General features: G+C 48.5%; 1 protein-coding gene across 8 annotated transcripts in view; it reads right to left on the bottom strand.

The window, feature by feature from the left end:
- PTPRS (protein tyrosine phosphatase receptor type S) overlaps nucleotides 1–13,040 on the bottom strand; it is a 249,092-nt gene that overhangs the window by 99,925 nt on the left and 136,127 nt on the right. For all 8 annotated transcript variants that reach the window (XM_026654904.2, XM_026654903.2, XM_026654906.2 and 5 more), the window contains exons 3-4: nucleotides 11,819–11,964; nucleotides 10,464–10,605 (exon numbers count right to left, since the gene is read on the bottom strand). In XM_026654904.2, the coding sequence (XP_026510689.1) occupies nucleotides 10,464–10,605; nucleotides 11,819–11,964 (288 nt within the window). The remainder of the gene's footprint in view (nucleotides 1–10,463; nucleotides 10,606–11,818; nucleotides 11,965–13,040) is intronic.

Genomic DNA, 13,040 nt, shown 5'->3' with positions numbered 1-13,040 from the left:
CCCAGCCCTGGACAAATTTGGTGAGAGCTGGGCCCCGTCTAGGTGCCAACCTGCCTCTACTGCCCTGGCTTAATCCATGCCTGCCCGTGGGACTATGGGGATCACTCCTCTTCATTGGCGATCCCAGCACCCGGGCTCCATGCACTCAAATCCCTTCTCTGCACACAGTTACTCCCATACAATCCTGCTTCCCAGAGATTTGCTACGATGTCCGATCTTTGGTCATTGCCCATCCACCATAAATTGGGTCCCACCCAAATTTCCACTCCCAGCTTCACCAGTCACTGCTTTGTTGATCTCAAAAAAAGGCAGACGGGGTTTTGCTTGAGCTTTCCACACACCCACACTGGGCATTACCTTTGGGTAGGGATCACGTGTAGAAAACTTCAGCACAAAAGGTGACTGTTTAGGACAATTACGAACACCTGCAAAAAATAAGGTGTTGCAATGGAGAGTTTTGCAACCTTGCCTATAGCAGGTTCTGCCAGGCTTCCCTAATAGTTATAAGAGAGCTCAGATTTATATAGCCACGTTCATCTCAAAGTTTTCCAAAGTACAGCCATTTTTTCGGGAGGGATGGTTGTAGCCAGTACACAGTGTTGTACAAGTTGTGGGGGCAGGGGAATTTTATCCTCGGACACTTACTGGGCCAAACATCTACTTTTACAAGATCCATATGGAGGGAATGGAAGTTTGTTTTTTCAAGTTGCATCTAAAAGCTACACACAAAAGGGTGAACTGCATGGAACTCAATGTATCAACTGCTGCAGGGAGAAGGATGAAACTGACCCTGTTGGGATTTAATCCCTTGGTTCCTAGGAGTCTGGGTTTACACTACCAAGCCAATTCCCCTCCAGCTTGTAGAAGCATAAAGAAAATCCTTGAGCAGGCAGCCAGAGTGGATGCTGGAATGAATGGCTGTGAAAAGTACAGTCCAATTCCAGCTTTCAGAAGTCATGCATACCCGGCCCATGTGTGTCTGGGAGAGGACACAGCCACTCGACAGAGAACTGCCTTCCCCTTGATCCTGCTCTCTGGCCATCAGTTCCAACTTCTTTGTGTGTGTGCATGCATGGCGCTCTGCCCACAGCATCCTTCGCTGGAGAGCTAACATCTCTGTCCAGCTACTTCCTTTCCTTTTAACCAGCCTCTCTCTCTCTCTCTAGACCCAGCTCCTTTCTCTCTGTGGTTCAAATTCTCAGAGTATTTCCCAGAGCCCCAGGGCTTCTGCTCTGTGGGTTTGAAAATATTTACCAGAGCTCTGCTCCGGACAGCTCCAGCTAAATTTAAGCCCTGTCTCAAAGCTAACCCCAGATCCTTCCCCACTGCTTTTCCTTGTTCCTTCCTAATTAACTTCCTCAGCTACTCCTCTCCCTGCACCCCCTCTTCCTTGAACCTCTTCTGCTCCTCCCAACACCAGCTTCTCTCGCTCTCTCCCTCAATTTCACAGTCTGTCCTCAACACAGGCATCAAGCCTGCTGCCTCCTGATGGTGAAGGGCAGTTAGAGAGACAGATACATCAGGTACAGAGCAGTCACCCACCCCAGGCTGTTGCTGGACATGATGGCATGAGGCGGTCCGAATGTGCTGTGCATTTGCCCAGCCTGCTGTAGCAAACATCTGTCCCTGCTTGCTCCTCCTGTGCTGTCTGAAGAAGGGGATGGAAAAATACAGTGTGTGTGTGTGGGTGTGGGTGTGGGTGTGGGTGTGGGTGTGGGTGTCCTACAGAAACTCCACAGGCTGGAAGTGGGGTGCTTGTGCCAACCACCTTCCCTTCTCTGTAGGCTTCCATGGAGAATGTCAGCAGCTGGAGTCAACAACAACTGAAAAACACTTCCAAAAGCTCCCCAGTTCCTCTTGCTTTCTCCACACCCAGCAGGACCAGATTTGCAGGCATAAACTCCGGCCACGTGGGGAAAAGCAGCCACTCTTTAGAATCATAGGGTTAGAAGGGACCGCAAGGGTCCTACCTAGAGTTCTCCCAAGGCTCAGATCCCTTGGGAAATGGAGCAGGAAAGATAAACCAGCCAGCCTGGCTGGAGTCAGAAAGACACTGCTGGAAGTTGAATGGTACCCACTATAGGGTCTGTCCCGTGAGGAGCTGTTGAGTTCTTCTGCTCCTGATGTGCCTTTGCTTCCTGCTTTTGACCAAAGGGACGCAACCTCTTATCTGCTGGGTGCAGCCTCCAAGACATCAGGAGTTTCAGGGATCTGATTCTGGGGCAGCTGATTCCCTAGTGTATAGGCAAAGGGGGCTACCTCTCACCCCTGAAGCACCAATGGGGAGGGTGACCTCTCTTTCTGTTCCTCTGACCGCCTGCACAGGTGCTACGGGAACCCTGTAACTGCTCATACCTGTGCATGACATGAACGTGCACACACGTGTATATGAGCAAGCCTACAACAACGGAGCCGGCGCGCTGCAGAATGACTGCTACCCCATTCCCGCATGGCCCGTCAAAGCCAGGCCCCGTGTTTCCACACTCAACAGCGGGCTAGAGTAGCAGCTTCTGCAAGTGACAGACCGCGTATGTTCTGTGGGTGAGAAAGACAGGGGACACAACAAGGGAAGAGGAGGAGAGGACAGGTGAGGCGGGGAGGGGAGAAGGGGTGAAAGGAGAGGGAGGCGGAGGAAAAGAGAAATAGATGCCAGCATGCTATCTTTCAGAGTCTCTCTGTGATTGTAGAGGTTAATGGATTCATGTTTTGTCCTTTTAACTCTCCCAGCACTTACAAACGGGTCCGGCGCAGGGTTAAGAGAAGTCAATCTCTGCTGTCTGAAAGCCGAGGAAAGGTCAGGAGAAGAATAACTTCAACTGAGGAGGAGAGAGAGGAGTGGGGAGGGGAGAGAAATCTATAAACAACCTGCAGCCCCGTCTGCCTCCCAGGCTTCCAGCTCCTCATCTCACTTGCTCCCACTCAGATTTCATTAAGTGGGGATCCAAGCTACCCTCACACCAGCCAGCTAATACAGGCACCTAACAAGGTCCTGATGGGCGCGGAGAGCTAGAGCTTGTTGAGAGCAGCATGCCGCAGGTATGCTGGAGAGGTGCCGGTAGTAATGGGGCTCTGCTGGGCCTGGCTCCACGCGTAATGAGTCAGGCAGGCAGGAGAGGCAAGCGCCCGTTTTGTCGTCTGTCTCGCTGACTGACACTTATCGGATACCGGTACCTGAGGAGCCGCTGTCACACGGTGCATGCGAGGAGCCCTGCTGCCAAGCGCAGCGCCTCATTATCTGAATGATGCAGCTCCCCCGTGGGAAACAGCACGTTCCCATTGCTGGGGCAATCCAGAGGCTTCGCTAGGACCAGGACTGCAGGACAAACGCTCTCTCTGCTGCTTCCTCTTAAACTCAAGTCGTGGAAACCTCCTCCTCAGGAACTATTACAAAGGCACCTTCCTCGGGAACCATCACAGCTCCCCAGAAATAAGTGGCAGCCTATTGAACGCAGCTCCAGAACGCTCTATGGCACCCAGAGACAGGCTCTGTCTTGTCAGAGAGCAGCCTTCCTAAGCCGTGATGCCACAGATTCTACAGGGAGCGACAATCTGCCACGTGCCGCTGATGGGAGGTTAAGTGCCACGCTGTGAGGAAATGTAGGAGCGACATGGAGACGCGGAGACACCTGCATGAAGGGTGCTGGGCGGGTGACAGAGACAAACAGGGCTGCATGAATGGCGTCAGGCGAGCAGCACGGACACAACTGCACAAAGAGTGTTGGGTGAGCAGCATGGAGACACCTGCCCAAAGGGGGCTGGTTGCGATTGGGCCATGGATCTGTCTATTTCAAAGATAGCTGGCATTTTGACAACAGGAGGCTACCAGCTGGAGAGCAGGAGGGTGCTCCCTATCACAGGTGGAGGTGCTTTGCTACGTGAACTTTGTGTTAGGTCTTTGTTCATCACAGTAAATCGGGGACCTGCGCATAAATTCAGCTCACCAAGTCACACTAGAGAACAGGATGACTGGCTCCTTACACACCTAACTATAAAGTGCAGGAAAAAAGCTGTGTGATCTTGGGGGACTTTAATTTGAGTGACATATGCTGGAAGTCTCATGCTACCGTACTAAAACATCCTTGGACTATGTAAATACTATAGATGTCAATTTCCTAACTCAAAAAGTGTTGCATGCAACACAAGGGAATTCTATATTAGAACTTGTCTTGATAGATAAAGAGGATCTGACCACAGAACTAAACATTAACGACAGCTTAGGTAATCATGACTTGATTACATTTATAATATGCAAACAAAAAAAAGTCCAGAACAATCATAGCTGAAAACAATTATGAGCTGAATCAGCTTGGAAAAAGAATTTAATCAGAACATTGTGCATGGTAATTGGGAACTGTTTAAGAACACTTTACTAGATGCCCCAAAAGCCATAAATCGGGGAAGAAGGCTGTACTGGTTAAAAAACTTAGAGGCTTAGAGGGGAAGTGAAGGCAGCTACAAATTTAAAAAACAACACCACCCCATAATAAATGGAAGTTGATAGCAAGTAATATAAATCAGATGTTAGGAATTGTAGAAAATTGACAAGGGAAGCAAAGGGACACAAGGAGAAATTTATGGTCAGCAGAGTTAAGGACAATAATAAGTTTTTGAAGTATATTAGGAGCAAAAAGAATCCTAACAATGGCATTGGTCCATTCCTAGATGGAAATAATAAAATTATCAATAATAATGCAGAAAAGAAAGATGTGTTCAATAAATATTTCTGTTCTTTATTTGGGAAAAATACATGATGTAGTCATCATTTGATGATGAGAACACTCTTTCCATTCCACTTGTATCTCTGGAGGATGTTAAACAGCAGCTACTAAAGTCAGACATTTTAAAAATAACTTGCATCCAAGAGCTTTAAAAGAGTTGGCTGAGGAGCTCACTGGACTGTTAATGTTGCTTTTCAATAAGTCTTGGAACTATGTGCCAATATTTAACAAGGGAAACAGGATGATCCGAGTAATTATAGGCCTGTCAGCCTGACATTGATCCCAGGCAAGATAACGGAGTAGCTGATTTGGGACTAAATTAATAAAGAATTAAAAGATGGTAATGTAATTAATGTCAATCAAAATGGAAAATATTTTATGGAAAATAGATCCTGTCAAACTAAACTGATTTTATGGAAAATAGATCCTGTAAAACTAAACTGATTTTTTTAATGAGATTACAAATTTGGTTGATAAAGAGAATAGTGTTGATGTAACATACTTAGACTTCTGTAAGGCATTTGACTTGGCAGCACATGACACTTTGATTAAAAAACTAGAACAATATACAACTACCAGGGCACACATTAAATGGATTAAAAGCTGGCTAACTAATGGGTCTCAAAATGCAATTGTAAACAGGGAATCATCATTGAGCGGTGTGTTTCTAGTCAGATCTCAGAGGGATTGCTTCTTGGCCCTACGCTATTTAGCATGATTATAAATGACCTGGAAGGAAACATAAAATCATCCCAGATAGTGTTTGCAAATGTCACAAAAACTGGGGGAGTGGCAAATAAAGAAAAGGACAGATCACTGATATAGAGCAACTTGGATTGTTTGGTAAACTGGATGCAAGCAAATTATATGGCTAAATGTAAATGTATACACCTAGGAACAAAGAATGTCGGCCAAACTTTCAGGATAGGGGACTCTATCCTGGGAAACAGTGATTCTTCAAAAGATTTGCGGGTGGCGGCGGATAATCAGCTGAATATGAGCTCCCAGTGTGACACTGTGGCCAAAACAGGTAATGCACAAAGGGAGAATCTCAAGTATGATTGGGGAGATTATTTGACCTCTGTATTTGGCACTGGTACAGCCATGTGTCCAGTTCTGGCATCCATAATTCAAGAAGGATGTTGATAAATTGGAGAGGGTTCACAGAAGAGCCAAGAAAATGATGAAAGGATTAGAAAACCTGCCTTATAGTGATAGATTCAAGGAGCTCAGTCTATTTAGCTTAACAGAGAAGATTCAGGGGTGACTTGATTCGTCTATAAATATTGTTGTAGAAAAATTTCTGGGCCTAAACTTGGTTGGATCAGGTAGGCCTATATTTTGGGCCTGGGCCTGAACATTAGTCAAGTTAAACTGAAGGAAAGGGACTTTTGAAGGCAGGGTAAAGGAAAAGAGGAACTACCTGTAGTCACAAGGCTGTTAGGCTTTAGGGAAGCATGTAACCGCAAAGGGCAAATTGAGAATAACAGGGAAGCTTGCTATGCTATATTCCCTTTTATTGATATTGTATTCCATTTATGGCAATATGGCTCCCCGTCGGGGAATTGAACCCCAGTCTCCCGCGTGACAAGCGGGGATACTAACCACTATACGATCACGGCTAAGCCATTTTCGCACCATGGCCGATTCCCATTTCTTGCGGCCCGGGTCGCGGCGGTGATCCCGGACGAGCCCCCAAATTTTTATTGCCAGACTGGCCCATAGGATGGAGGCCGGGGGTTCATCCAATAGAAAGGTGGTATTAGTGTGACAAAGGGAAGAATTTGGCCTAAGAATCCACCCGTTGTCAAATAACTGCAAGGCCGAGCCATTTAATTGGATTGAATAAGAATAACAATTAAGGTTTTTACACCAGGTTTTGGTGGACGGGGAACCAATCAACTCGAAGGTTCTATTTCCTCTATAATCTAATATATATTGGCAACTTTGGGTGGTTCCCACTGGAATGGTTCCCAATGTTTGATTGGCTCTAATACACAAAGAGGTTCCTCTGGGGGTAGTTTTTATGTACCAGGCAAAGGTGGGGGGTATGCCTTTAGCAGATGCCTGAGCCAGGTACGTTTTCTTTTCCAGAGTCCAAGAATCATTGTCAGGGATGCCAAAAAGAGGGAACCCATGCCCTGCATGTTTTGGACCGTGGGCACAAATCCAGCAGGCCGACAGATGGCTGGTATTTGCGATGTTGCATGATTTGGCCTGTAAAGTGGGTGCCTCTATTGCTGTTAATTGAGTCAGGCAGGCCAAACCAGGGAATAAAGTCCTTTAACAATCTTTTTGCTACGGTAAGAGAATCGGCCTTTACACAAGGGTAGGCCTCTATCCACCCGGAATACATACAAACACAAACAAGAACATATTCATAAGAACACCACTTAGGCATATTGATAAAATCAATCTGGATATTTACAAAAGGTCCCCAAGGGGCTGGATGCCCAGCAGGCTTGGTTCGTACCGGTTTGCCACTACTGTGGGCTAGGCAGATAGGACAGGAATTACAGTACTGCTGTGCCAATATAGAAAAATTTGGGGCATACCAATGTTGCAGTACTGATGCAATCATCCTCCCTTTGCTCACGTGTGCCACTCCATGGGCCACGCGGGCAAGGTAGGGGAGTAAGGCCTTGGGTGCCACCAAGCGCCCAATAGGGGAGCGCCACAAGGAATCCGGATGTAAAGAACAACCATCCCGCCTCCATCGGACTTTTTCAGTCTCAGGGGCCGAATTCTGCATGAGAGCTAAATCCTGATGGGGAGCAGCTATGGAGGGGGATTGTGAAACCGATTATGATACAAAAATTGTCAATTGGAGCTGGAGACCCGGAAAGGGCCGCATGTTTGGCAGCAGCATCTGCCAAGGCATTTCCTTTGGTAACATCATCATAGAGCTTTTGGTGAGCAACACATTTCACAACTGCAATGGCAGAAGGAAGCGGAAGAGCAGAAAGAAGAGTGTTCACATAAGCCCCATTGCAAATTTTCCCCCCTTTTGAGGTGAAAAACCTGCGATGTTTCCAAAGCTGCCCATAATCATGGACTACCCCGAATGCGTAGCGGGAATCTGTGTAAATAGTAACAGATTTTCCCGCTGCCAGGGTACAGGCTCGGGTAAGGACGACTAGCTCAGCGACCTGAGCTGAGTGGGCGTCCGGAAGAGAGTAGGTCTCAACAGGCTTATGTTGAGAACAAACAGCATAACCAGCAACAAGTGAGCCCACGGAATTTCTAAGGCAGGACCCATCAACATAAAACAATAGGTCAGGGTTATGGAGCGGGGTATCCTTTAAATCAGTTTGGGGGGGTGAAGAGCTCCGCTGTTACAGTGAGACAATTGTCAGGTTCCCCATCAGATGCGATGGGGAGCAGGGAGGCGGGGTTGAGAACAGAACAACGAGTAAGAGTTACATTAGAAGCATTAATTAATAACATTTCATATTTGGTGAGCCTAGAGTTAGAAAGATGTTGGGTGCTTCCTTTTAAAAGCAGGGCTGTTACTGCATGTGGAACAGCAACGCACAAAGGGGATCCCAGGACAAGAGTAGCAGAGGTTTCTACTAGGGCTGCAGCTGCAGCCACCGCCCTAAGGCAAGGAGGAAGTCCGATTGCTACTGGGTCCAAGGATACAAGTGAAGCAATGACGTTGCCGGTCTCCTGGCTGTCCTAACAGTTTTGGGGAAACGGGGCTTGCGGTGGAGCAGCGGGGTAAACAGGTTGATTAAAACGATTGGGGCAATCGCTTTTCCAGTGTCCTTCTTGCTTACAATAGCGGCATGCTGTTTCGCTTATATTCTGGAAAGGAGGTCGGGTGGGGCCTTGATTAAATTTCCCTCCCCTTCCCTGCCGCTTATTACCATTATAGTTTCCTTGCATATTGTGAATCTGGAGGGCCATTAACTTGGTCTCGGTATCATCCTTCTTTTTCTCTAACTGGCGGTAATAATGTTGGGCTACTGCTAAAATCTCGGACAGGGTCTTTCCCTCCCAGTCTACCGTATTTACTTTCAGATGGTCTCCTAGTTTTGAGAGGAGTCCTTGAACAAAGGCAGATACCATCGCTGGCTCAGTGTCCTTTACAGCATTTTTTATACCAGAATGCCTTTCAAACACTTCTTTGATACGCTGCATATAATCAGCAGGATTTTCTCCTTTATTCTGTCTACGCCATTAATTTTTGTCCAGTCCGCTTTGGGTGGGTATACAGTGAGGACTGCGTTTACCAAATTTGTACGATGCGTATTTAAATCGGCTGGACTAAGATTCATGCCATCTTCAGGGTCAGGAGGCCAACCAGCCTCATGAAAAAGATGGTCTAGTGTCTCTCTGGGTAATAAAGACATTGCTCTCAGGAGTTGGTTTATGTCGGCCCAGATGGGATTATAACACTGGATAACCATCTTTAGTTGCTCCTGAAATTTAACGGGGTCTTCTCTTATTTTGGGAAATTTTTTGACCAGGTTGTATAAATCTGAAGGAGCCCACGGTGCATGTACAGTCACCGTAGTCCCCTCGCCTCCCGAGAAGGGAGTTTCCATGGGACAGGAGAGAGCAGGGCCGAGACAGAAAGGCCACCTGAAGCATTTGAGGGAGGGGGGAGTGAGCAACAGCAAGGATGTCCCAACACTGCCCCATCTACGCAGAGATAGCTGGGCATAGCTCCCTGCTCCCACCACGGGGAGGCAACGGAGGAGAAACGCTGCCACGGGTGCTGTGGCACGTAGTCACGAAGTGGTGAGCTTCTCCCACCCAGCTGCAAACAGAGCCACTCCCAGCGAGCTGCCCTTCATATAATACCCCGGGCAGGTGAGGTGCACTCCCGGGGCTGCTGACCAGAATCAGGGATGCTTAGGGAGCAGGCAAAGGTGGGCATTTGTGGCTCAGACCCACTGCTCGTATGGCAACCTCATAAGAACATAAGAACGGCCAGACTGGGTCAGACCAATGGTCCATCTAGCCCAGTATACTGTCTTCCCACAGTGGCCAATGCCAGGTGCCCCAGAGGGAATGAACAGAACAGGGAATCATCCAGTGATCCATCCCCTGTTGCCCATTCCCAGCTTCTGGCAAACAGAGGCTAGGGACACCATCACTGCCCATCCTGGCTAATAGCCATTGATGGACCTATCCTCCAGGAATTTATCTAGTTCTTTTTTGAACCCTGTTATAGTCCTGGCCTTCACAGCATCCTCTGGCAAGGAGTTCCACAGGTTGACTGTGCATGGTGTGAAAAAAATAATACTTCTTTTTGTTTGTTTTAAACCTGCTGCCTATTAATTTCATTTGGTGGCTCTAGTTCCTGTGTTATGAGAAGGAGCAAACAACACGTCCTTATTTACTTTCTCTACACCAGTCATGATTTTATAGACGTCCATCATATCCCCCCCTTAGTCGTCTCTTTTCCAAGCTGAGAAGTCCCAGTCTTATTAATCTCTCCTCATAGGTCAGCCGTTCCATACCCTTAATCATTTCTGTTGCCCTTTTCTGAACCTTTTCCATCTCCAATATCTCTTTTTTGAGATAGGGTGACCACATCTGCACGCAGTATTCAAGATGTGGGCGTACCATGAATTTATACAGAGGCAAGATGATATTTTCTGTCTTAATGCAGAACTGATGGGGAAGAAGAGGGGGCAGGAAGGGGGAACTGCCGTAGCTAGACCTCATCACCCAGAGAGCGGGTATCCTTCACCCTGCCGGCACCCTCCACCGACAGGCCGGAGTGCTCTTTACCTCGGAGAACGGTGAGCTTAGCATGGACGGTGATCTCCCCGTGAGCATTCTGGGCGACGCACTCGTAGACGTTCTCGTCCCTGGGAGTCCGGAGGGGCTGGATTCTCAGGACAGCACCTGCGCTCTCGTCAAATTCAATGGTCTGAGACAGAAAGGAAGACAGAGGGATTGAGTACAAGGCCCGGGTCCTGGGCATGCTCAGTCTTGCCCACACAGGGGGCAGCTGCACACATGGGTCCGGCTACAGCAGCTCCCCCTTCCTGCCCTTTCTTCTCCCCCATCAGTTCTGCATTTTCCCCTCAGGACCTGCCTCAGTGCTGACAGAAGACAACGACAGTCTTTGCACTTGCTTCTACAGGCTCTGCATCAAGACCTGTGATCCCAGGACTGAATCGCACCTGACTCCCCCCCCCCACCCCTGCCCGTTTCATTCAACGAAAGCCCCCCTGCTCAGCCGAAAGACCCGGCACACCAGTGAAACAGGAGCATGGAGAAGTGGAGACAGGGGCCGTAAAAACAAAATGAAAAATTCGAGCCCCCTCTTTACTCCATCTGCCCGAAGAGCAGATGACAGAATGTCCCTCCCAATCCACAGCCGGCTGGCAGGGTAGCGGTCCCGCTGTCAGTCAAGGCTAAGGGTGTCAAAATACCGCCCTCTCCTGGCCCCGCCATACCCTCCTATTTAGATATTACAAATAAATTGGGTCTGGCCAGGTATGCCAGTAATGCTCACCCTGGGCTGTGGTAAACCTTAAAAAAACCCCAAAATAGGCGGGGATAGGGGAGGTGTATTTAAAGAGCTGGCTGAGCTGGAGAAACGTCAGATTAAAAGGGCCAGTCCAGCTTGTGTTTCTTGGTGGAGAGGAAGAAGCAGCTTTATAACAGACACTTAAAAAGAAGCAACAAATTTGCCTAGTCTCCTCTCATTTTGCAAAAATCACACGGCTTAAGCCTCCCAGCTGTTAAAGGCTGAGAACTCACAACTCCCCCCCGCCCCACACACACACTTTTATTGACGTCTTAGGGCATTCATGTAACAAAGCTGCTTTATGTCTGCTTTGCTCTTTTATACTTACACACACAATAATGTCGACACATCAATCAGCGATGTGACGACGACAGCATGTGTCGATGTACCTGAGCTAACTCTGATCTCGCTAGCTCCAGTAACAATAGCAGTGGAGCAGCAGCAGCATGGGCTAGTTGCTCAAATACATACCGAGGGTCCCAGGTGGGCTTGTAAAGACCATGCTGCCACGGCTAGATCAAAGCTAGCTCAGGTATGTCTATACCTGCTGCAGTCACACCTCTGACTGCAGCCGCGTGGACACACGTAGTTCCAGGCTGTCTCTTACCTCAAATCTCTGCGAGTTCACTTTCTTCCCCTTCTTGTTCCAGGTGACCCGGGGCTTGGGATCCCCAGTTGCTTGGCATACAAAAGAAGCCACGCCTCCTGACACACCGATTTGGTCCACTGGTTTTTTAATGAACTCAGGGGGACCTTTAAAAAAGGAAACAAAAACAACAGTAGACAAGCCCTTATAAGAAGCGGTCGTAGTTGATAAAAACCCACTGTTGCTTATACTATTAAGGCTATCTTCCTACGAGCATCCCAAACCAAATGAAGCCTCCCAATACCGCTGGCAGGGGAGTTTCATCAGCCCTGTTTTATATAGGGGGGAACCGAAGCACAAAGAGATTAAGACCCCCATCCTGCAATCAAATACTTGTGCTTATGCAGAGTTTTGTTGACTTCAAAGGGAGTCCGCACAGATGCAAGAGTCCAGCTATGCAGATCCAATGGTGGGATCAGGGGCGAAAGTCACTAGCAGAACTGGGGAGTTACCATGGAGCCTGTCAAACACTAGTTTCCAAGGAGACACCTTCCTTGGTGCTGCCCGGCCCCTCAGTTCCCAAAGGGGGCACCTGTTTCTTTGTTCCATGGCTGCATTACTCTCTTTCTGGTGACTCAGAAGACAGAACTCAAATGTCCCGTGAAACTTTACACCAACCCGTTGGCGTATCTCTATATACAATGCTATAACTGGGGGGACACAGAGCCCCTGGAATAGGGGGAGCACCTAGGAGGCATGGGGGACCCGGAGCCTCTGGCATGGGGGGGGGGGAACGGAGGACGCTGGCATGGGAGAGGGGGCACACAGAGGTGAATAAAGAGAACCTAGGTGGGCATGGGGGAAAAGGGGGGGGAATAGGGGTTCACCCAGATCCCTTGGGCATGGGGGACACTGCGATGGAGGGAATGGGGGGCACACAGAGCCCTTGCCATAGAGACAATGTAGGACAATGGTATGGGGAGGGAGGACATGGCACGTGGCAGGAGGGGGGGGGGGGACACACAGTCCCTGGCATCCGGGAGAGGGTGGGGGTGAGGTGCAGGGAGTCCCTGAAAAAAAGAGGGAGATGGGAGGGTGGAGGGATGCAAGGAGCCCCTGGTGTGTGCAACATGTTTAGCCTACAGAAGCTAGGAAGTGTGTGACCCATTTTTGTGTCTGTGCGCATGTGTTTTTTTACACACACACACACACACACACACACACACACACACACACACACACA

The sequence above is a fragment of the Terrapene carolina genome, unplaced genomic scaffold, assembly GCF_002925995.2.
Source record: "Terrapene carolina triunguis isolate 2854851 unplaced genomic scaffold, T_m_triunguis-2.0 Scaffold194, whole genome shotgun sequence".
Classification (NCBI taxonomy): Eukaryota; Metazoa; Chordata; order Testudines; family Emydidae; genus Terrapene; species Terrapene triunguis.
Note: the sequence above shows the minus strand (reverse complement) of the source record. Positions and strands in the feature narration are given on the sequence as shown.